The following is a 26,379-nucleotide window of genomic DNA, read 5'->3' on the forward strand; positions in this document are numbered from 1 at the left end:
TGAAGACCAGACCCCCTTTCTTCCAGAGGATCACGCTTCAACAAGACCACCTCATCTGGACTACTACCATCACCCTAACAGGGTTCCAGGCTGTATTCTGACTCTGTCAGTGTTTTTGATATTATTGCATTTATTCTTTTTATCATTTTCCTATTAAATTATAATTCTGACTTGCGATCTCTCACTGGTTTGATTTCAAACTAGTACAGCGGTTTTCTTTCTTACCTTAATTTTCTTTACTACATGAGGTGAGTGGCTCAACCTGTTTCGATGTACCTCAGGAAATAGATTGCCCATGATCATATTTTCCTTTGTCTGTGGTGACACACACCAGGCTCTCCCACATCTCCCACTCAGCAATTCATTCACCTTTGTAGTATTCAGCAATTTGTACTCTTGAGAGCTTGAATGATGTTTTGGTAAAATTGAAGCCTTTGAGCTTCACATAGGGACATCTGGATAGAGTTTAATGATATGGGATATACAACAAGTCATGTTAGTCACAGCACCTGATTCTTTCCTGATTGAAATTATTTAAAATATATTAAATTAGAGGTTGTTGAACAAAAGAACACTCTGTACATCTCACAGGATTGGGCCCTCTCCTATTCCATGTCTGAAAAGCAGACAGCCCCCACCTAGTGAATGCTCAGATTTAAGGATATCTCCTTGAAAAATGTGCTCATCTGCAGCTATCTGAGAAGTACCTGTCTGAACATTGCCACAGGAAATGAAGTATTTCTGTTATTGTGGGTATTGAGGAAACTGAAAAACAACATGGGTTTATGAAATCATTATATTCAAGAAGCAGCTCTCTCTTCTGAATTTTGAGCCCTGGTAGGATCACATTCTGTTTTGACAGCTGTCAAAAGTTACATGAAAGATACTTGGGGAAAGAAGGGTTGAGAATTGTTACTTGAAACACTTGCCAACAGTTGAAGTATTCTTTTGGTAACATACATGCTGTCTCTTTTTATTTCTCTTTGCTTCTCCTTTGCTCAACTTTGGTGCCTTTTATTTTTGTAACTCTTGTGACAGAGGCTGGTGTCATCCAACCTGTGCTACTTTAAGTGGAAAATTACTTTTTGATACTGTGTGTGTGCAGTGTGCTGCCCTAGCTTTATTCTACCTCTTATTCAGCGATTGCCAGCTTCCAAACTTTTGCTAGTGCCACTGTCCTCCTTTCATCTCCCAAATTTAAGCTACAGTTTTGCTGTGAGGGAAAGGAATTTATGTTACCTTTTTCCTTCTTATTTTTTCTCTTCCTAGCTGACACCATTTATTTTCACAAATAACTGCAGTAGTTTGGGGTTTTAGGTGACACTCTGACAAAGGCCCTTCACGTAGCTGTTTATTAAATGTTTACACTTGGTGTTTATATTATGAGGAGAACATTCATAGGTGTTGGAGCACAAGGAGCTTATACTTTTGCTTTCTGTTTTGGATTCACACTTGCAGGCCCTAGCAATAAATGTTATTTTCACTTTAAATTATTGTAACTTTAACTCAGGAGTACCCAAAACTTTTGTTTCTATATAGTTAACCCTTTTTATTGTTTTGTAATTGCACATAAACATGGTCTCCCAAAGTTAGGTAAACTTAGGAAGTTTGCAGAGGCTTAGCCCATGAAAACAGCTATTCCTCTTCTGTATCACACGGTGGCAGAAAGTGCCCAGCATATGCTCTGCAGTTTCAGTTTGGTGAGTCCTATCAGATAATTTCAGTATGTAGTACTTTATAAAGAATTTAGTATTTCAGAAAATTAAGCTTGTTTAATCATCTTAGGAAGAGCTTATTTTACAGCAAAGTAATATATGTTCGTCCATAACCTGCAGGATGTGTATTATGGGTGTGGGTAGGATTCACTGAGGTATTACATCGTGCAGTAGAAAAGATAATTATATAGCTGGAATATATGTAGGCATTTAGTTTTAATTAGGCTTTTGATTAAATATAAAATTGTAATTAAGAGTGACAGATACAGTAGATCCTGGTAAACTCCATGACAATTTTTTGGCTAGAAAAACTCCTGAACTGATGGGTTTAAACCAAGGCTTTGTGCACTGCTTTTGAAAATAAGACCATTAACTAATCATGGGTATGAAGCTAATTATAGAGTCCTCCCTTAAACTACTTTAGCAAGATATTTGTCTGGTATCTTAACTAAGCCAGTCAGATAATAGTTACACACAGTAATTGCATAAAGAAAACGAGCAAAGAACCCTTTGGTTACCCTTTGCCAGGGTATTGTGACTATGGTTTGTTGGAGTTTTGTGTAGTTCTGCATCATTTCACAGCAGGTCTCTGGGGCTTTCCAGGGTCACCCCAAAGTTGTGAGCTGAACACAGTGGCTACCCAGCTCTGCATGAGTCTGCAGGACCTTGGACAAATCTCTTTACCTTTCCATCTACCATGACTGCTGGAAATGTGACTGTCCCGAGCAGGACTGTGCCTGTGATATCAGTTTTGCACTGCTTATGGGTGTTGGGGTCCTGTCGACATTTGAGGGACAAATTACCAAGACACAAAGAGCGCGCAAAGTGTGTGTCGCTGCACTTAATATTTGCTGCGGGGACAAAAGGAGTTCCTTCTTCACACGATAGGGGATGATGGCCAGCCTTGAGAGATGGTTTTCTGCACACCAGTAAATCCCTGTGTTTTCATTCAATTGCTTACTTAGGCTCAAGATTGAAGTCAGCACCATTTGAAGGGCTCCTGTAGACTCCAGCATGGTGACACAGGCAGATGTTTCCCATGTCTATCTGTTAGAACTTGTCAGTTTGTTTCACAGTATGGAAGGTGTGAGAAGTAACAGGACTAAATAAGCACAGAGGGAACTGACTGTTTCATCTGACTGTGATAATGAATAAGCTGTGAGTGAAGTTAACTCCATGTGAAGCAGTTTAAATTATTTATTTTCAATCCTGGGACTGTACTTAACATGTTAAGGCAGAGCCATGTTGACAGGGTGGCATTAATTACACCACTGGAAACCTACCACATTAGCTGAAAACAGTTGATTGCAGCTATCATTCATGGTTCTGGGTATAGCCCCAGCTGTTGCAAAGCTGGGCAAAATGTCCTCTTCCATTCATGGAAGTTCTTCCTGCATCCACCCACAGCTGCAAATTAGCTCTTCAATTACTACAACAAAGTATGTTTGGTGGTTGTGGGTTTCTTGTTTCCATCTCTTTATTTAATTAATTTTTTTGTGAGCCATGTGATTGTGTGACTGATCTTTCCATTTGACATAGCACATCTTAAACATTTGAGGATGTTTGTTGACAATATATATAAAGTATAAAAGCATATACTTTACTGTAATGTATAGTATTGTACTATATATTATATAGTAAATAAATGTAAATGTACTGTAAATGCTTTCTCACAATTCCCTTAATGATTCAGCACCCTCTCCTTAATTCATAGCAACACAAAAGTGTTGTCTCCTTCAGAATAGGAAATTTTTGCACCTGGGTTTTCCATTCTCTGCAAAAGCTTTGGCTGACACATCTCTACTGAGAACTGGAAATGGCTTGACTTTGCATTTGTATGGATGTGCACTAATCAAAATAAGGATTTTACTTTCTTCTCACTCATTGGTTAGCACTGCTGTGAGTTAAGAACTTCAGAATTACTCAGTTGAGAAGTGCTGGGAATATATCTACAAGTACGTGAATGATTGGCTATTTGCAGTTCCTACGTTCTGATTTTTTAGATGATCCTGGGTCCATGGTTAATGCAATTAGAGATTCTACTGGGAGAGCACATGTGTGCAGTGTTTGTTCATATGTCCAATAACACCTGACTCTCTGTTTGTAGGTTAGGCCAAAGACCCTGATTCCGGACAGCCTCCCAATCTCCCCGTGCAGAGACCAACCTTCCAAGCAGCCTCCCACCTTCCAGAAGGCAACCATAGTGAGCATCAAAAACCCTAGCCCTGCCCTTCCAACTGCCAACAACACTGTCAGCCATGTACAGACACACAACAGCCAGTCACAATGTGTCCCCGAGCCTACAGCTCTCTCATCCCCACTGAGTGGTGCCGCTGGTGTGGCCTACGCCATCATTTCCACCTCCCCCAGCAATGCAGCTCCGCTCAGCACCAGCGCCACAGTCTCAGTGGTCAACGACAGCATTAAAGTGCAACCGCTTCTCATCAGTGCCGACAGCAAGGTGAGTTCCTTGGGTAGCACATGCAGGAACGGTGCTGCAGGTATGAGCAGAATATTGCCCTGGGAGTGCACAGCCTGTGTGTCACAGTGCAGGTGGTTTGTAGCTGCCAGATAGATTTTGGCCATGTGCTTCGGATGTGGGCCACCCAACATGGCGGACGCCACATGGTGTGAGTCACTCACCCAAGATGGTGGCTGCCACGTAGCTGCCCACTCAAAATGGCAAAACACAAGTGGCAGCCCATGGGGGAAGAGATGCTGCGCTGATCACATGGAAGCAGCAGCCGAAATTACCCCCTCATTGGCATCTGGGAGTCCCCTCCGGTGTGCCCACCAGATCCTAGAAGTGCCATTGCGGAACTGCATGCACCAAAACCTGGAAGCACGGAACGCCATATCATAACAAAGCCAGGGCTTGGAAAGCCTGAAAGATGCTGTGGCAGCCAGTGCCTGAAGAGTTGGGGAGCCCTAATGGCTGCAATCAGATACAGGGACCTGCAGAGCAGGGCCATCCCATGCAATGGAGCCTCAGCTGGAGCTGTCTTGCAGCAAGTAGCTGGGGCTGGGGCAGCCTTCCTGACAGTGTCCCCCTCTCGGCCTGTGAAAGTGGAGCAGCAGCAGCAGAGACAGCAGGAGAGGGGATGCACGGAGCTGCGAGGGCAGGGTACCCAGCACATAGTGCCATCAGGGGCAGCACTGGCACAGGCAGTGCTGTGCTCCCTGCCCCTCTACACGTGGCAGGCCTTACCTGGTAAGGCGTGGCCACCATCTTGTGGTCTGTGAAAGCCCAACTAGTTGCCCCGACTCTACCCCTAACCCCTGCTGCATCCACCACTCCTGCTGCAGCCAAGGTCCCATCCCTGCTTCCTGAGACTGTTTGGGGGAGCACAGGGAGAGCAATGGCGCAGCCAAGTGAGCACAGCCATACTGAGATGCCGAGATTTGGGAGTGGCGGGCAGGGCCACTTTTTAATGCCTTTATTGAGGTCAGCTCTAGGTGGGGGGCTCGAGGGGCTGCACACACCACCACTGCTCCCAGTGAACAACTCAGAGGAGGAGGTGTTCAGCTTTGCTGCATGTCAGAGCTGGGGCTTCCATCCTCACGAGAGTCTCTAGGAAGACACTGTCTCGTTGTAAATTTAGGGTAGTCATGGATAGCAAGTACTGTTTTGTTGCTCTGTTGGGAACGGTTAGAATAACGACACAGACTCTTGTGGAGTCGAACTGGAGAATTTCTCTCTGTTTATTACCTCAGGTCTTTTTTATAGACTGATATGTGAAAAGTACAGAAAAGAAAACTCTTACTGGTTAGTAAACTAACACATCACCATCACTGGTCAGTGGGGTACACCACCCCTTGATCTTCTCTTGCAAGAAAACAAGGAACAGACAAACAGCACCTGCAAGGCTGTTCTCTATCTCTGAGGATTGTTTTAATTCCTCTTTATGATTCCCAGGCCACTTTCCCAGGCAAGACTGAGAAAGCTATGTGGCCTGCAATTTCCACAGGCACCATGCTCCCTCTTCACAGTTAGCATCCATACTGTTTAGTTACGGCGACGAGGTTCAGAACATCGGTCAATTGTGCAACGTTCTTCCTTCTCGACGTAGTTTGGAGTCTGGTTTGTGCCATGGCTCGCTGATTCTAGGGGCCATTAAATGTTAATCCCACTTCCCCTGGGTGCTACCCCCCCATGGGAGTTCAGCTCATCTACACACTGGGCGGTTTCATCGGTTGCCATTGGGGGGTGCCAGGAGCAGCAGAGGCAATATACAAGGGCAGGTGGCATTAACAAGGCTGTCACAACAACATTGGTATTTAACATGCCACAACATGAGGTATTTTAACAAAGAAGGTACCTTATAGTGACAACACTCTACTGTTCAAACTGTAAACATCTTTGTGTACTGATCAGGAGGTCACATATTACTCTTTACATCAGGGAGTGGAGGGTGCCCTCCCAGCCACCACAGCCTGCCACGGCCTACTCACCTGTGGCAATAAAAATGCTCATCATATACAGAGCAAGCCCAGGAAAACTACCCACAAACTGAGGCACATTAAAAAAGCTCCTTTGTTAAAGTTTTCAAACATTGAACACGTCAGAATTGATCATAAAAACAAGTACTGATTCTAATATTGGATTCTACGTGCCTTCAACAGCTTTAGTCTTCATGCTATGATTAAAAACACTAGATCTTTTTCTTTTCAAATGTACATTGAAGTTTCAATATAATACTGTAGAACATTTAAGGATTTTAGTTCAGTTTAATAATTTTCTTCTGTATAAAACTCACAGTAATTTTCCAGGCTGTTTTTACCCTCCAAAGAAAAAGAAGCATCAAGGTATTTACTTTCCTCTTCCAAAAAGCCTACAATTTCAGTTATGGGATTTCAAAATCCAAATTAAGTTTTGTTCTCAGTCATCTAAAACTGTGCAAATATTTTATTCAAAGATGACAACTATTGACTATTTTTGGTTTATCTAACAATTAACAAATCTATAGCAAATCAGTCAGATTTATAATGTAAAGCTCTGGAGTTTAAAAGGTTATTGAGTCAACACCAAAAGGAATCTATTAAATACTCATACTGATACATACATGATATTAATATAATATTAATGGTAATATTTACCACCAAGGTAATATTTCATCACCTTATGGTGTTAATGCTTACAATTGTAGATACATATGATAAAACCTAATATTTGACTGAACACATTTAGCAATAATTCTAGATAATGGCAACATAACCCAGTATATTTGTAACATTTTAGAATTCAAAGACATTGCTTGTTTTATAGGTCCTAAAAAGAGCATTCTAAGTTCATAAAAGCAAACACTGAGGTACTAAATCGGTGTAAAAGAAAAATGTTTCATTAGCAAAATTCAGTTACAGTTTTCTAACCAAGTATTTTCCACCTGTCACTTTGTTTACAATATCTACAAAAACATTTTCATGCTGAAAACCACTAACAACTACCTTTCATATTTCACTCATGCCAACTGTTGAAGTCAATAGCAGGTTTCTGAATATAGTGGGTCTGTCACTGTTATCAGCAAAATACTAATTTACATGTTTTCTTATTTTTGAACCAAAATATAAACATAGCTTTTAATGTTCAGTTTTTGCAACTGGGTATACGGATACAATAATCACAAAACTAAAGTTGAATTTTCAGAAAACTTGAAAACTATACATAAGAAAGTAATAACAGAAACTTCTAAATTAACAAAAATAGTTTGTCCTACAGCTTTGAAGTCATGTCTTTATACCTTTCTTAAAGAAAACATATTAATTGAAGACACATAATCATCCTGAAAACATGTTTAAATTAATTAGAATTGTTGATTAGCCCAAGTATACTGTAAATTAGCATCTTCCTCTTTTATTTTCTCTAACTCAATTTCAAAACACTTAACGAAAGAAAAAGGTTCATTATTCACACTATTGCCATTAAGCAATGTTGTTAGGTATACTAATAATAGTACAATAACTGTGTAAATGAGTAACTTAATTCCTTCCAAACTCAAGAAACAATTTCATATGTGTCCTTAGATAATAATATGATCCAATTTTATTATTTATGTTCTGTAATGCTACAAACTATATTTATAGAGACAAACAACACAACTAATTTTACACTATTTTTTTAGTATTGTGATTTTACAATGTGATTCTACAAATACAGCTAAATGATGTTATTAACATTGTATCTACCCATCAAATAATAAGCTAAAATCACAACCAAGCAAAGAACCCTTCACAAGAGAAATCCAAAAACTCCAAATATACACCTTAAACCATCTATGGGACCCTTAGAATGACAAGTTACTTATGACTTTATTCAAAAAACCTCAAAAATCAAATATTTTAAGGACATTACTAACACAAGGACATATCACTTCTAGACATATAGTACAATATGACCTGTAAAACCTAACTAAGATAAAGAGATGTTTCCTTTGATGGTTTTGAATTGGTTTGTTTGTAACAAAAAGGTAAATATTACTTTCAAAAGTGTTTATATATGTGCATAGTTACAGTTATTTACAAGTTTCATCATTAGTTATTTACCTAAGGACAGATAACAAAGCCAGCTGTTCTATGACTCCTTACTGAAAGACTTCCTTTAAAGATATGATAGGTAAGTCTTCCCAGTCTGGGTCTTGGTTCTGACCAAACTATGACCTTGATTGAGAAGGGAAAAATATGCTATCAGACCCAGGTGTTTCTGTGCTAAAGATGAAAGTCAGTCACTTTGACTAGCTGATTTGGCTTTGCAGAAGCTGAACCCCTTTCCTTTGAGATAAATGAGGAGGTCTCATTGTGAAAAGGATGCTCCTCAGCAGTGGCAGACACTGGTTGATGGTAAAGCATATAGGCAGTTGTAAGTTTCACCTTGTTAATTTCATTCAAAAGTGCATATTTTATTCCCATTATAGTTGTTAAAACAAAGAAAGGGGAAGAAGTGCAGGATGGATGTATGCCCTGCCTCAAAAGTCTTGGGTGCTCTCATGTTCTCATGTTTTTCTCCTGTCTTTCAATCAATTCACAACATAACCTAGCCAGCCAACAACTTTCCAGAAGCAGAAGATTGTCAGTGGTAAGACAATCTGCCCATCTTGAACTCCAAGACTCATATTTTTGGAAGACATCAGTGATAGAAATGTGTATGTTTTTTATTGAAATGGTTTTGAATTGAATTGTTTATTGTTTGTAGTTTTTATTTTTAAGTTGTAAAATTGTAACTTCTGAGTAATGAAGCCTGTGGCATGCCATCTTAAAAACTTTTATTTCTAGTTTAACAGCTTTAGCAGCTCCTGAATGTGACTATTACAACTCCAATGATACAGAAGATACATCACTGGTTGAGGGAAGCTAGGCTTGTTGAGTTGAGTGGAAAGTCTTATTCAAACTAGATTTATTATTTGTGTCATCATGTTGTCTCTGCCATCCTATCTGTAAGGTGCCTACAGAGGAGGACAAAGAACACTTTGCATTTTTAATAAAACAAACAGGGGGAAATGTCAGAGTGAAGGTGGTTTGTAGCTGCCAGATAAATTTGGCCACATCAGACCCCCAAAACTGACATAAATAAAACAAGTCCCCAGACAAGGCAAGGATAGGTTAGATTCAAACCTACACAGGGGACCCTCAGCCAGTAGCAGCTGATCCAAAATGCAAACATATCACTGGCCAGAGATCTGGGCAGTGCAGAGATCCCAACCAATCAGCTATCCAAGCCTGGGAAATTCAAACCCACTTCAAAAGGAGGCGTTGCACAACAAGCTGATGATGTTTGTCTTATGATCATCGGACTCAAGTTGTGATTCTGTCTCCAACCTATGACCACACGTAACACCTGTAGAGTGTTGTCAGTGGCTCTTCTCAAAGAAAATCATCAGAAAGCAATGGGAAAATTCTTGCAGGGACATGTAAAGGCTAGTAGACTTTTATCTGTGTACAAGCCCGTTTTTTTACTGGGAACAAAACACATCATTATGTAGACTGACATTAGCAGGACCATACGAACTTCTTTTACCTTAAGCCAATCCTCACTAATAAAATCCCCAAATTATGTACAGGCTCAAATTTCCTAGGGACTCCCTCTTCAATGATACAGTGATACTAGATTTGTCCACTGATCACAAGGAGTACATAAAATAATCAGAGATTGCCTTCTGCTCTTCCAGGGGAAGACCAAATGTAATGAGAACTCAGGGTTTCAGAACTGACCAGGAGATGAATCAGTAAAAAGAAAAAATTCAAGCTATGAATTACTTGTTTCATCTTTGTACTGCTTTTCAGCATTGGAATGCAAGAAACTTCACCACTCTTATACCAGAGACAGAGTCCATACAGGCTGCAAATGTACCCAGCAGACATTCACTGTAATTTACTACTGGGATTCTGCTACTTTTGATCTTGCTGGCAGCACAGGTTCTCATACAGTGCTAGAAAAATATATAGCATGTAGGATGGCTTTTGAGGTAAATAAAAGCAGATATCTCTTCCCCATTTCTTTGACATAAGTTATTTTTCTCTTACTTAAAATGGCTGCTGGCTCAGAAAACCATCTCTTTTTATACTCTTGAATCTTCTCGAATGATTGAGTTAACATATCTAACACTTAAATGACATTGATTGAAAATTAGCAATGAAGTAGATAGAAAAGGCCTGTTAAAATTTGATAATCTTTTATCTAGAAGGCAATAGTCCTTGGAAAGTCCTTTTTGAAGCTTTCACAGTCCTTTCTTTTGATTATAGGTATGAAGTCATATGTGTAGTTCTGTGGGCAGAAATTCATTCCTTTTAATTTAATAGCTTCTAGATAATGTGACCTACATCGTGTAAATCTTCATGAGTAGCTGGATATTCTACCATAAATGTGTGAATGAGATCTGTGTCCTAGTTACTACAGGTTCTAAACAAGACCTGATTTTAATTTAAAACACATATAGTTTAATTAATTTATGGAAAACTGGACATCCACTGCTTATAACATTAAAGGCTGAGGAATGAAGTCTGATCTCAGTTGCATGAGGATCTTTCCCATCCCCATGTACTTACTCTGAAGTAACAGAGGTATAACTGAGATCAATCTGTGTTTGAAAGTTTAGTAATCCTATCTCTTCTACTTGTACACAAAATAAAATCAAAGGAAAGACCTTAAAATCACTAACACCACAAGTGCTAAGACATGGCTTCTCAGCCACCTTCACAAGTCCTCTAAGTAGAAAGTATCCTAATTTTCAGAGGCACTGATCAAGTGACTGAGGCTGCAGCAGGTTTATAATGCAATACTAAGAATTAATTTTTAGAAACTTCAGTATGGATTTAGGGCTTTAACCTAGGTATCCTGTTTTTTTATGCTTTTGACTTGTGGCTTATATTTCTTATTTGTAGGGTATTGAGTAACCCTTCAAGGAGGACTCAAAGGTTTCAGGCAGAAAAATCCAGTTTCATATAGTGAATTCTCTTATTTGTACATTGTCTTTTAGGTTATCATTATTCAACCTCAAGTCCAAACCCAGACAGAAAGTAAAGTGGAGACAAAGAAACCTCCTGAAGAGTCAGCTCAGGGACTGCCTGCTACCAAAAAGAAAAAAGAGGAAAATCCAGAGGTGATTTCTTTTATTTTTTATTTTTAATAAATGAGCTACAATATGGTTATGATATGGGGACAAATCTAAACATTCTTCTGTGTGCATATGTGATTACTTTATTTGTGCTTATGGTTCTGCCAGCTGTTCATCTCTCAATCTCTGCAATCAGGGTATTTTCCCTGCCAGCAAGTACCCTGACAAATTTGGTTTGCACCATTCAAACCTTCCACTGTCACAAAATACAAGACTTGGAAGTCTCATAATCTAGGCACCCCATGGCTGCAGCTGAATTTCCTGTGAAAGGTCTATACAAGCTTAAGATATTTCCTTTTATGTTATTAAACATTAAATATACAGTATCAGATTTAGAGGCTATATATGAGGTGGAATTAGCATTTGTTCCGTAAACTGAGCTTTTAACATCTTTATAATGAATCTTGCAATTTTTAGATGGTAGTAATAGTTTCCTGCATTTGTTGTGTACATCTTCCCACATGCACACAGATTCTAGTCTGAAATACATTAAAATTCTTTAAATTGAGTAAGAGAGTCAGGTAATGAAACTAAATATCTTTCATGAATTCTACTTTTGATTTAAACTAGAAATATAAATTGCAAGTCCTTGTAGAAATGGGGTCTCCCTAACAGACATTTAGGGTTTTGACTGGATATGTTCACGTTAGATTGACTGCAATTTAGGGCAGTTTGAGAAGTTTTACAAACTGAATCTACTTCTTTTGTGGGAATGCTCACCTCCTGTAAAATTTTAAACCTCACTAGTCTAATAAATGTGTAGCACAAAAGCATCCTTGGAGCTGTAGGTTTAAGAGGATTATTACAGTATAAATCCGTATTACTTGAGGCATGTGGGTGGTCATTTGTTTTACCATTTTAAGAGGTTCATATAGTTAAAACATTGTTAAGGATAAATATTTTAGCCCGAAGTATCATAGCTCTATGTAGAAGCTCTGCAAAACTATGCTTGGGAAACCTCCCAGGTTTAAAATCTGACCCTTATATGAATCTTCATTACCAGTGAATGACAGGACTGCAGAATCCTGTTTTGTTTAGGCAGGTATTTCCAAAAACTTATTTATTTTGTCACACCTTATGGGCAGAAGGGCCAGTAGATCCTGGTTAGAAACAGAATGCTAGGTAAAAACGTCAATTTTTCTTTGCCTGTAACTTATCCCCATGGAAAAAATATTGAATAAAGACCTTCCAGAGAGATGCAGGAGGAGGCAATTAGACTGGCCACACTTTTGGTAAGGAATTCAAAAATGTAAGATTTCCATTACATTGCTAACTAGAATATCTCAATGACCTTTTTCTATCTGCAGACACTGTTCCTACTCCGTTTACTGGAGGCCTCAAGAACCTTAATTTTCAGGGTAGGGTGCTGACTTTGTGCCCTAAAGTATGACAGTTCTCATAGATTTGTTGCATAGCCATAAATTGGTAGGTCTAGAGTTAATTCCTTTTGTTCTTTGAAAGTAAACTTTAGTTGATTACCATGTATTTATGCAATTAGTGTAATTAGAACTAACATCATAATTAGTATAAATACATGTAATGACATAAATAGAACATGTTATTACAAAACTAAATGCTTTTATGAAAATCTTGGTTTTGCTTCACAAGGAGACATACTGTGTATTTTTATAAGCACTCACGGCTTATAAACAGATGATTAAATTTAAAGCAGAACCAACATTTTAAAAATGTTGTTTTTAAAAAGAAAATAGGCATTCAAGGAACTTCTCAATTTTATTTCTCTTCAAAGCACAGAACTGAGGTAGGAACTCCAATATGACTGGTGTAGAACTTTGTTGGGAGAGACTGGGATTTAATAAATTACACAGACAATTTGAAGCAAGCTAACTAGAAAAAAAAAGATTTACCAGTATCCAGGAATCCCACATGCAGTTATTGGGTGTACCTGAACAAACAGAGAAGAGTGAGGATCATTGCTGCCTTTAGCTACTTGCTTGGTCATTCTGCTGGTAAGCCCTGAAGCTGATCGTGGACTGAGGAGGAGGAGGAGGCCACCCACTCCTTCCCATCAGTGCAGCTTAGCTGGGGATGGAGAACAATGATGATGGATCCAGTGATAGGCCTTCTCCCACCAGCATGACTTCTCTAAAGAAATAGAGGAATTACTAAAGGGAGATGCTCCTCTGGGAAGAAAATGCCCTGGATGTCTGGATGTTGTTTTTTTTTTGTTCACTTGGTTTGGAGGGGTGTGGGGGGGAGGATGTAGGGATAGGGGGGGTTTGTTAATTTTTTCTTTTTTTCTGAAGAAACCTGATTTCAACACAGAAAGAAACAGAATTCTGCCAAAAACGTTTTGATCATTTAAAAATTCATATTAGCAAACTACCTGGCAACATTTTCATTCTAAAATGTCTTTGTCTGAAAGAAAAATTATTGCCATAAATGTTGGTCATTTAGTTACTGGTGTTCTAATCCTTCCTAAGTACAAGAGAGACACATGGCAAATGTGAACTAAATGCTAACATTAAGCCTAGATTGAAAATCTGCAAAAAATGAAGTCTTGGTTTTGCATCTTCCTGTACAGAGGAGAAACAATAAACCCTGTGATATATGAAAGTTTTGCAGTGGAAGTCAGATTTTGAGTTGAATCCAATGAGCTACAGGTGTGTGAAATAGCAAAACCTGTAAAAACAAATGGGCTGTTAATATAATATGCGTGTTCAAAAGAATACAGCTTGTACTGGGATTTTTTAAAAGGAAACATCTTTCAAGTCCCTATAAAAGCTAACACTTCCTGTATTTAATCATGAGATAATTATCAAGTCACTTGTGATGGCTCTTCATATTTTAAGCAAGTATGTTGTCATTACATTTAGTTAGGTACGTATTCAAACAATTTCAGCATGAAGAGAGGAAATTGTTTAGCAAACATTCCAGTACACAAATATTTTCAATTGAGGCATCAGAAAAGGTGTGCTTTACCTACAGTTTAATGTTGGAGTAATGCAGGAATTCTGCACTCCATTGAGAAAACGCACATTAACCATTCCAGCTTTCTGATTCTATCCCTAAATATTGTTATTACTTTTGCTCACAGTGCTGAGAAATATCCTGCCAGCGTTACTTTTTGATGGGGCTGAGATGGATCTTGTAATCCTTTTCAGTTGACTAAATTTCTTCTCAGATCTGCACAGTGGATCAAATATTCATCTTTTCCTTCAGGTGTGGGGCCCCCATTGTGCCTGGCTGGTGTTTCAGGCATATAAGGAGTGAGCGTTATTAAATCAAGGTCTGACGTGCAAGTGAACATGTGTGTGTAATTACCACAGATATGAAAGGCAGAAATACAGTGTGAATATATCTAAATTGCCAGTGAGGAAATTCTACACCACCATTTTTTATTCTACCTGGAGAGTTAAGAATCTCGCGAGGTTGTGGAAAGGAAGTATTCCCGTCTTACATGGGTGTTAGTTCACCTCTTTGACAAAGGTATTTTCACAGATGCAAAAGTGGTAGAACAGTCCAGTCCTGACCCTCTGATTTTGATGAACCCACCCAATAGTTGCATCTTTTCATCTACAAAATGAGGATGTATATGCTTTCACAATTTCAATAAGTGAAAGTCAGAATTGCAAAGAAAATTGTAGTTCTGGTGACTTACTAGTTGATTTTATCCTGAACAGAAATGAAATGTTGAATTGTCAGGCTTTTTACAGAAAAGGAAGGTGAGACTAATTTTAATTTGAAGTGTTGAAACATGTTCCCCTGACACTCTTTGAATGAAACAGGATGTTTCGACCTTCTACTGCTTAAGCACTGTATTTTAGTTGGACCTGAAGCTAAACATTTTATTTGAGGTATGATAATTGCATTTTTGTTCTTCGTACCCTTCCTCAGACTTGGATTGTGGGTTTTGTTTGCTTGGATTTCCCAAGAGCTTGAATGTCATAGTCAGATTGTCTCTCCCATGGAACTGAACCTCATGCAAATGCCCCTTGGGTAACCTGATGCAACAAGATTGTTCAGCTGAGCAGAAAGAGGAGGCCCCCAAAGCTCCACAAGTACCACAAATGTGACTGAAAACCAAGGAATTCAGTTCAGCTTGGGCTTGGAACAACACAGCATAATTTCAGTTTTCATCAAAAACATGCAAAATAACTTCAGCAAAATCTTTCTGCAAGGAAAAATTTTCCAGTAAGAAATCACTGACAGAAAATTTAGAATCTGCTCTAATACTTGTCCTATCACTGCATCAGCATGTTGTGAAGATTTTTTACCATGAAGGTGTGTTTTACTCATATATAGTTTAGAAGAATTGTGACTAATATTTTAGATCAGATTCCTCACTGCAAAATGGGCTCACCAGTGTCAGTGGGAGATGTTTGTTCACTCCCCATTGAGGAAGAATGTTGGATCAGTATACATCTTCACAATCCATGCACATAATGTTATTTTTATATCATGGGAAGAGAAATGTCTGATTTTTTTTCTTTTTTTTTTTTTTTTCTTTTTTTTTTTTTTATGGGAGGGAACTTTCAAAATGCTTCTGATGTCTTGCTTAGTGTTCTACTGTTCAAACTTGTTTCACTTCATATACCTTGCTCATATCCAATAAAAGCAGTGCCATGTCCGGATTGTAAAAATAATACAAAATTATTTCACTGAAGAATGAAGTAACAATCCAGCTAGCAATGTGAAATTGAACTGATTGAATTGACTGAATATTGGTCATGTACTGTGTAAGATCAGTAGGTATTTAGCATTGACTTCAGACATCTTTTAATTGCTAGAGTTTATATAGTCATACAAGGAGAACTAGGCATATCTCAAGTAAGTCTTCAGTTAAAGTTCTTTACATTACTATGCATTCAAATAAGATACATTTCTAAAAGACTTTTCCTGGGTTTATTCTCTCAGTGCTAATTATCTAACCAATTTATTTTTTTCCTTAGAAAATTGCCTTCATGGTAGCACTAGGACTGGTTACAACAGAACATTTGGAAGGTAAGATGGCATATATTGATTTACAGTTCCGTTTTTGAGTGAAATATTTTCTGTTGGTTTTTCTGCCAGAGTATGTTACTGAGGATTGTGTTCAGATGGCTTTTGAGTCTCTCCAGAGAAGGAGATTCCTCAGCCTCTCTGGACAGTCTATTCAGTGTCCTGTTACCCTTCTGGAAAAGAAGTTCTTCCTCATGTTCAGGAGAAACTTCCTGGCCATCAGTTTCTGCACGTTGCCTCTTGTCCTGCTGCTGGGCGCTGTGGAGCACAGCCCAGGCCATGCTCTGACCCCTGCCTGCAGATATTTATACACATCAACAAGATTCCCTCTCAGTTTTTCCTTCTGCCATCTTCTGAAGGGCATGAAAACAGAAAAAATGAAAATTAAAAGATCAGATTAAATATTAACTTTGCACAATTGTGCCTTTCAGTCTCACAATAGCGGGTGGCCTTACTTAGCTCTGCCTCCCACCCCATGGCACAGCTCAAGGAGCATGAGGACAGGCCCTGCAGTCAGCCACCAGAATGCTTGGCACAGGGTGGTATTTGGACTCACTCAGTCATTGTGGTCCTTTAAAATATGTTAACAATTGGAGGAAACAGTGAAACAAAAATCCTTCAAAGGCTCTGACCACCTCTGATATGGTTGATGGATCTGTGAGGTTCAAAGATGTTTGCCCAGATATGCAACAAATGTCCATGTGAGACCTCTGATATGGTTGATGGATCTGTGAGGTTCAAAGATGTTTGCCCAGATATGCAACAAATGTCCATGTGAGATGGACTTCCAGTGCTTGAGTTGACTGCCATTTCTAGAGTTCCACACAATAATGTGTAAAATAGTGGTGAAAAACTGGCATTTGTTTCATAACATTTTACTTACTTAAGACTACTTCTCACAAAGAATTCCATTTTCTCCACTTAGCCAAAAACTTAACTTCCCATCTAATCAATCCTGGGTTTGAATGAGAGCGTTTAGCTTGTCTTCCCAGGCTCCTGAATATGACTTCAAATGAATATTGCACATGATCTAAATGTAGTATCATATAGTTTTCAGTTTCCTTCTCCAGCCTTCCAAAAATAGCTTGCAAAAGTTAGCAGATTTGTATCTTTCTTTGCCCTAGCTTTGTTCTGAAATTATAGATGAGAGGGGGAAAAAAGAGTTTTTTTAGTAAAATTTCCAGTGGTGTGAGACAAGTTGGGGTGGCAGAATAGTTCTCATGGACAGAGATGATGCAGATATTTTTAAGAAAAGATCTGCACCCTGATGGTTTTATTTACAAGCTCAGCCACAACAAGTTGGTGTAATTCCACCAAGGAATCACAATCCAAAGGAGAGAAAGCTGGTATCTATGTCAGCTGACAGTGGTTCTTGATCACAAAAAGTGTTAATGGCAATTGATATTTACCACCCATCCCATGGACCATAGTTAGCAAAACACTGAGGAATTTCCAGTGCACTGAGTTTAAGTTTTATGTGCTTTAGACTTAGGAGCATGCTTAGCTACCTTGCTGTCTCAAGGTATCTACCATTTTTAGCTTGATTTCCTTTTACTAAGATTTCCAGTTCTTTGGTATTAAGACAAGTTGTGAATTAGTGAGAAAATACATCTGAATTGTAATGTCTCCACACTATATGCAACGGGTTTCCTGTGGGTCTTGTTGCCATTTTTCAGTGTTTTTCCTCTTTAAATCTGCATTTTAAAAAAATCATTTAATGACCCAGTGACTGAGAACTTGAAAGCAGTTTAAAAAAATTTTAAGCCTTTGTAATTTTTAATCCCTTAATGGCAATGGATTGAAATGGAAATCAGAAAGCTACAACAATTTGGAGAGAAGATTTATAATCCAAAAAGTGCAAATGATGACTGGATCTTGTTTTCGTTGTCTGAGGAGAGCAGGACAACATTTGAAGTTGTGTTGAAATACAAATTATGCTTACAACAGAGCGGACCTAATTTTGAATAATTCTATTCCCTTTGATTTTATTTGGACTAATAAATTGTTTGTGCAGATTTATTGCTTATGTTCAAAATGCCAAGCAGTGATCTACTCTATTCCTACACCAAGTGTGGAGATGCACATTTTAAACCAAAGTACTACAACACTTACCATGCAGAATCAATTCTTGAAGACAAATTCACTTTTTATATTCCTACTAGCAATAAATAAATGGTTCCAACCAAAAGCTATTTACTATGGAAAGGGTATTTCTTCACCAGAATTGGTGATTACAGCTGTCAAAAATGTCCTTCTAGGTTTCACATGCTAAAGGTTATTATTTTACTGCTCTATCATGCTTACAGTTATCAGTCATTGCTCTTATCAGGAAACAGTGGTCATTAGACAGTTCCATTTATATTAAAACTTCTAATTATTTCTCAATTCACATTTTTTGAATTTAACTCTATCAAGATGGGATCATTAAAAAACTTATTCATTTGGTATCTTTAATTTACAGCGTTACTGTTTTTCTTAATTTTATTCATTAATTTTCTGGTGAAGGGCTGTGATCCACTTCCATATGGATTTCTCTATCTGCCTAGAAGCCTTTTCCCCTAACCTCCACACGAGCATTCCCTGTCTGGGAAAAGAGCTCTGTTCTGCAGAGGCTGAGTGTGAGGCATCTTTACCAGTAAATGAACACAGCTGCTCCCACTGACTGAGAGTCTGCAGGGTACAGCTTTCCCTGAAGATAAATTGCCATCATGGGCCTCATACAATGACCATGCAGAGTGTTTATTGGTGAAGGCAGCAGTTCATTGCAGTTTGGCCTCCAACATAAAGCTATCTTCAAATTCATTCATCTGTCAAATGTATTAGAGCTTAATTTTTCCTGTTTGGTTTCTATTTTTTTAATTGATAAGCTAAGGAATAAAATAGCTCAACTCTGCGATGCAGCGCATGGTTGTAACATATTGAATCTCTCTAGGCTATTACAACACCTTTTAACATTACAATTGTTTTTAAAAAAAAATGATAGAAAGCAAAACTTTAAAAGAAGGACCTCTAGTTCAGGTCTTTCTAAAAATCTTTATCCATCTAGATTACTGAAATATTTATGATTTCATCAGTTGAAACAAATTTAATTTAACTTTATTGCACCCTGTTCTGAAAAGTACACAATACTTTTTTAGCAGAAGTAACAAGTAACAAAAGATAGCACACCAGTGTATGCTTTTGCTCTGCCTAGGTGTAATTATTGACCAAACCACAATACCAAACCATCTATGTACATAGATGCATGGTATTTTTTTTTCCATAAAGTGCTCTCCCTCCCTGATGGCTGCATAATGTGTTGTACATCTCGAGCTGCTTCCATTCATTACTCTCTCTCAATTTCCATCTATTCCCACTGCTATTACTTTTCCTCCCTGACAGCTCTTAAATTTTCTCTTTAACTTGGGACCAAGAAGGGCAGAGAGCAACAGATCCATCACTGTTGTTCTTTTATGAGATGCTTGGCCCAGTTACATATAAAGGAAACTCTGCTGCATTTGAATTCTTTGTTTCTTTTTCTGGGCCATTGAAAGTCACAATCTTGTATCCCTGTGACCACTTCTGGAAGACTGAGCCTGTCCTAACTCCAGGTTTTTTTCTGCATTGCCATGGCAGTGCTGAGATGCTGCAAGCCCTGAATTCACTGATAAGGGTCCTCCTGAGCCTGGCTGCAAGAGCCACAGCTCGAGCTCACGCTTCTGAGACCAAAGGAAAGGGTCAGCCAAGGGCCACTTCCTCTGTTTTAGCACTGCACCAAGGTTCCTCTCCTTCTGAGACAGAGCAAGACAGAAGTATCACCACCATGTGGGGGCATTTAGACTAACAAGATCCTTCTGGTACCTCATTGCAGACTTTAACTTAGAATATTCACATAGGAAATATTTTGGAACAGAGTACACACTTCATGTCATGGGATGAATGCTGTGCCTCTCCTTGCCTAAAGTGTGTCTGGGGCTTAGAATCAAAATAGTAGGCTCTAAAAGACATGCTTGTAATAATCTCAGCATTCTGAACTGATGTCAGGAGCTGGAAAAAGAAATTCCATATGATGTAAATTGAATCCTAGCTCAGATCAAAGTAGCATTAAGCCTACAGATTTCTGTGGCCAAGTAATCTTCTCCCTCTCCGTGTGTTTACAGAGTTGTGCACACGGCTAGTGGTTGCCAAACACAGTCCTCAGCATGTCCCATCTTCAATAGGTGTCACCATTTAGTGGAAGGGAATTGTGGAAGTTTAGTGGAAGGGAGAAATGGGCTGCAGTCCAAGGAGCCCATCTGTGTGCTGGTGTTTGCAGTGACACATATACACACATGGCTCATAGTGACATTTTGCAAGCTCAGGATCATGAGTGCTGTATGTTGTATGTTTCTGGGTGGATAAATCATCACACCCTGGTCAGAACTGAATCCAGCTGTGCCATTTCAACTATGCTTTTTCTAGCCTCCAAGGAGAAAAAGTAAAATAAACTGAATTTCGAAGGTTCTCTGTATTTTCATATGATATGAACTAAAGGCTTAATTGCTTTAAATGCTTCCCTTCTGTTAATAGCAGACATTGAGAGTACTTTGAAGGCTCTCTGATGATGCTTGCTGAATATGTGTCTGAAGGGATCATAATAAAATTCTTGTAGGACAGCAGAAGTCTACCTTGAAGGAAGGAAAATCTAAAAAATGCCTGTGAATCTCACGAGGAAAAGCTTATTAATGTCAAACCTTGAACTGCAGCAAATATAAATGCTGATGAAACCCAATTATACTTTAGAAACTGAAACGGAACACAAAGCTCAAGGGGCTGAGGGTAAGATCATCTTGCTTAACAAGTTATATCTACATTTTTCACTGATGAATGAGAAAGACACAGTTCATGTTCCTTTCCATGGTTACAGAAATCCAGAGCAAGCGTCAGGAAAGAAAGAGAAGAAGCACAGCAAATCCAGCCTACAGTGGACTCTTGGAAACAGAGGTACTTTATCATTCACTTTTTTTACCACAGTTCTATTTCATGTAATAAGTATTTCTTACCACAAAAATATATATGAATGCAGAACCACAGATACTCGTAGAAAGATACTGATGTAGAAAAGAAGGAAAATAGCTCAGTGGCTAAGCAACAGGTTTTCACCCCACAACATCACTTGCTCCAAACTAGAATTCATCTTAGTTTTAATAAAGACCAAAAGGACTAAATTAATGTGGGACCTAATTACTCTTTCATCTACAAAGGCAGTCCCTTTAGACCATATCTGGAGAACAGAAATGCTGCATTAGATTCAAATGTGCATTGCTATTTCTCTTTTCTTATGTGCTAAATAAAAAATGAAGATATTTGGTGTTTTATTAGTGACATTCAGAAAAGGGGTGTGTTGGCTTAAGAATCAATGTGGTCTGCAGGGGGTATAGAAATCTGCATAATAAATATAATAATGCATTATTAAAATCAAATGTACTGTATAATCTCCATTGTCTGTTACACTTACACTGTTGCATTTATAGAAGTATCAGAATTTGGTCCTACATAATATTGGATTACAAACTTGGTATAAAAGCAGCATATAAATAGGCTTAACTTTTTCTGATTTCTTTTTCTTTGTTTCTAAACTAACATATATGCATTTATTCAGCTAATTAAAATTTCACTTTTAAAATTTCAGCACACTTTGGGTTTACTGTTTGAACTTGCAACTGAAATGAATCTCAGTTGCAGCCAGCTCTCCATTTTAGCAAGGTTTCTCTGTGTTCTGAGTTCTCTAAGTCCAAAGAAAGTGATTGTTCTTTATTTAGGCATAAGGGATGCAGAATTTCTGGTATGCCAGTATTTCAGATTTCTATCTTTGTTGGCAGAAAGCAAACAGATGAGGCTAAGAAGAAACCCCTGCTGCAGTCAAACTGCCGAGTTGTTTGATTGTACATTTTTTGATAACACTGGAGATTTTTATACTCCAGAGCAGCTCTGAGCACTTGAGTTCTTCAAAATTCCTCAACTATTTTCTTCAGTGCAAATACTGATGTCCATATGTGCACTATTTAACACCGTAGGAACTTCAGCCTTGTTAGCATTAAATCTGTAGCTCCTTAGACATTTTGGTCCTGATTATTAAAATACTTGCAGCAGAGTATTGTGGATGTAGCCAGCCAGACTGGTGTTTGTGACAAACTCTTTGGAGCAGAGGTGGAAGAGAAGATGGCCTAGGTCTGCTGCACCCCTAGTTCATACTTCTCATTGTATCTATTCTCAAAAGCATACACTGAAATGAAGGATGGCATGGGGAAAGAAATGTCTGTGAAAGACTCCTGTGGCTGATCAGCTGTGTGCTCATTAGGAGCTGTCATTAAGTACTGACCATGGGGAATGTCATTCAAGTAAAATGGAGGCAGATGGTTTTTCTCTGATCAATTAGCTGCTCAGACTGATTTGCTAATCAGTGAGTTGAGGTATTTGTGGCATTTCAGGCATTTTGGTGCAGTTTAGTCTTCTGAATGATCTTTAATGAATGATGGTTTAAATTGAAATTGCATATAAATTAAATTTTATTTGGCAACACCCCTCAAATTGGCAGGAGCTCAGCATTTGTACTGGTGATACTAACTTTGATTGCAAAAACGTGATCATGGTCCTTTGTCTTCACTTGAATGGTGTGCTTTTTCTTTTCAAAACTTTGTTCTTAAAAAAATGAGATACCATTTTATTTTCCTACCTTCAGTCTTTTTTTTTTCATAGGAAAGGGTTAAGTTTGGGGTGGTTATTTTTTGAAGAAACATCTATTCAAAATTCATTAACAGACTGGCAGGCTCCCATCTATATGATAACAATTTGTTCACTACAGAATAAATAATTTAGTAGCAAACCCCCTCTAATTTTCTTCCAAGCAGAATCTAACAACATCTAATGGAGGGAAATGGTGTTGCTTCCATTCCTGCTGTACAAGTTTCTTTTTGGATGGCTCAGAGGAAAAATTTGGGGTTGTCTAGACTATGAATGAAGCCTGGCTTGCTATTGACCACAGCTTGTGCTGTCAGACAAGGCTGGCCATGGGCTGCGTTTACAGGAGTTAAACATCTCAGACAGGTTTGTGCTGTTCTCTGTTTGTAAGTTTGGTGATCTCAGCAGATTGAAATCACTGCCAGCTCCTCAAGGTCCTGCACATTCACTTCTGAAAGGGAAATATTTTGCTAAGGCTTCAATTGTTGCTTTCAAATGCAGTATGCTGCTCTGAACTGTAGGCAGGTGTCACAAAGGTAGCAGTGCTTTTCCTGCAGGTGAGAAATCCATGACCATTTCTATACAAGCAAATAAAGATGTCACTTCACAGCAACGATTTTCCCTTATAGATGTTGTTGAGCTTGGAGTTAGTTCTGCTGTAGTCTTGCTCTTACCAGCCCATGCAACATATCCTGCAGCCCCATCAATAACATTTACAATTTGTATTTCTCTCTTCATAATAAAATTTAATGCACAATAAACTGCTGTATGAAAAACTTGTTAGAAAGGTAAACCATGCACCTGTTTGTCTGTGTCAGTGGTCAGTCTAAGTAGCTTTTGGAGAGCTGGTTAGGTATGAGGTAAGCCCATGAAGACTGATAATCTGAAATGTAAGAGACAACTAGAGCACTTTGCAATGACACGGGGGCTGGTTTCTTTTCCCTTCTAGCGGAAACGCCTTGCATCGAATTATTTGAATAACCCCTTGTTCCTTTCAACGAGAGGTAAGCATATTTTTAAATGAATATACTACTATTCTAATGATATGTCAAAAATTTATTAGTAGGCATATGAGTTACTGTTAGGATACCATAGGGCATTACTTTGTGTAATGCCCCTGTATTTTTTAATATGGAGTGAAAATAGTTTGTTTTCCTGCAAAAACAATGGAAGACTAAGGCTAAAGGTCACAATTGTATAGAAATGGATCCAAAGCCTCTGCAATCAGTGGAAAATCTGATCTCTGGCACTTTAAGCACCATGCAGTGAGAGAACTGATTGAAGAAAGTAGTGTTGCCAACCCCAAGTGCTTAAAAATATGTATTGAAAAACAATGAATATTTTAGGCTTTTCATTTCCCCCTTTCCACCAGTTTTAAGAAACTGCTCTCCATCCTCAAGCACTAGAAATTTCCCACAACTTTTGATTCAATAACAAAGGCTGAAAACCACTTTATCTGATTCCAAGAGATAGAGCCATAAATCTAGATGTGATGACCTTGAAGATGCCTTCCAGTCTTGTATTTATAAGAACTTCAAATCTGAAACTTAACAGTAAATGCCTTGAGAGTTAACAGCTCAGAGTAGCCATTTGGGGATGCTGATGATTAACTCATGGGAAGAAGTGCCTTTCAGGAAAAAATGTACAACACAGAGAAGACAAATAGTTGGAACATGGAGATGAAACACAGAGAATGTTGAGTACAGTTTAATTCTTCAGACAAGACCTATGTAGTATTTTAAGGAAGAAAGTGAGAAGCTTGTATTTCAGAAGAGGAGACAAAGCCAGTAAAGAAATTTGATTCTGTCCTTGCCCTTGTTTTGCCTTTATAACTTATTCTTTACTGAGATGCATTAGAGGTGAGGGAAGAGAGACCTTTTTCTAAGTTAAATATTATTTCAGTATTAGGAGCATTTGCAGGGGTAATTATAATTGAGACATGAAGTTTTGACAGTTTTTCAGCATTTGCTTGATCTCCCTGTCAAGTGTCATGTTTAGTACTTGAGATTCACCTTTTTGCCTCTGCCTTGACTTCTTGCACCACAGGAGCACTGACTGAAAGGCACCAGTGCTTCTCTCTGCCTTCAAAACTTCATATCCCAGATACAGACACTTGGCCTACTTACCATATTCCTGTAATGCATTTGGTCTCAGAGGACAGGAGAAGTTATTACAGCTATGATGACCTGCCTCTTAGCAGGGAGCCAGGCTCATGTGAGCCCCACTAGAAAGAATATTATTCCTGGCTTAGTTTTATCTTCAAAATTAAAATTGCAATTTATTGTTTGTGTTACTATAGCACTCGTTTTTTCCATGTAAACACATATGAGAAATCAGCACAGAATGGCACTGTTAGCAAGTTGTGCTGCCAGCCCCTTGGTGGGTTTAAGTTAGGGTTTGATATCTCTGATCTTACTTTCATTACATGTTTCTCATTTTATTTGCAAGCAAGGAGGCAAGTGATAGAGATCTACTGATGCAGCTGTCCTGGAGCTTCCTGAAAATCAGCAACCACCCTCCTTAATCATTAATTCCTTTGAGTCCTGTGTCTTTGGTTTTTCCAGAATCCAGAATATGTGCTGGAGTTCTGCATATTCTGAGAATGTTGAGATGGACTGCATTATAGCAGAATTCCCCACCTCTGCAAGGATTTTTTTGACACCAGCACTGTTTTGCTGCATGCCATGCAAGCGCTGAACAGAAGGCAGGTGCTGTCCCAGATTGCTTGGCTCTGCAGTGATGCAGCTCTCCAGCTTCAATGCAGAGATGGCTGCCCCTTCTCTTAAAAAATGCTCCTTTAAAAATATTGTCCTCAGTTTAATTTTTCAGCAACTAGAAGAGGGAAGTGGACATGTTTTAAGACATTTAAAACTTTGTAGCAAAAGTGAGCTGAAAAGACAAATAAATGAACTAGAAAAAGCCCCTGTGATGTCCAGGAAACAACTGTCATTTCTGGAAATATAGAAGAGGACAATTCTTGTAAATTTTGATCAAAATGTTAATTAATCAGGATTCATTTATATGAAAATGTCTTATCTGAAATGAGGTCACATCCCCTGACATGTATCATTTGTACAAACGATTCAATTATCAAACCTCTGTTTATCTGACTAACATTTATATCCCCTGAGTAATCATGGTGTCATCCAGTGGTGGATCTTTGTGTGTGTATTTTTGGATATGAAGTAACATCTACACATTTTATAAGTCTGTGATTACAGGATTCATTGCCAAAGTGTACTATGATTGCTAGGGAAAAGTAGAGATATTTATAAAATACAAAATATAGAATAAAATAAAAAATATAAAATATAGAATACAGTCTATCAGAGGCTGTTAAATATAAAAATGAAGATGCAAGCTCAGGCTTAGGGAAGCCCATAAACTGCCATCATCGG

The 26,379-nt window shown here is 38.4% G+C and overlaps 1 protein-coding gene across 1 annotated transcript in view; it reads left to right on the forward strand.

Annotated features, from left to right (window-relative positions):
* Positions 1–26,379, forward strand: part of PHF21B (PHD finger protein 21B) — an 82,360-nt gene that overhangs the window by 46,562 nt on the left and 9,419 nt on the right. Inside the window, exons 3-7 of the mRNA XM_033514574.1 lie at positions 3,823–4,176; positions 11,183–11,305; positions 16,234–16,285; positions 21,168–21,244; positions 23,931–23,985. Of these exons, the coding sequence (XP_033370465.1) occupies positions 3,823–4,176; positions 11,183–11,305; positions 16,234–16,285; positions 21,168–21,244; positions 23,931–23,985 (661 nt within the window). The remainder of the gene's footprint in view (positions 1–3,822; positions 4,177–11,182; positions 11,306–16,233; positions 16,286–21,167; positions 21,245–23,930; positions 23,986–26,379) is intronic.

The sequence above is a fragment of the Parus major genome, chromosome 1A (genome assembly GCF_001522545.3).
Source record: "Parus major isolate Abel chromosome 1A, Parus_major1.1, whole genome shotgun sequence".
In the NCBI taxonomy this organism is placed as follows: domain Eukaryota; kingdom Metazoa; phylum Chordata; class Aves; order Passeriformes; family Paridae; genus Parus; species Parus major.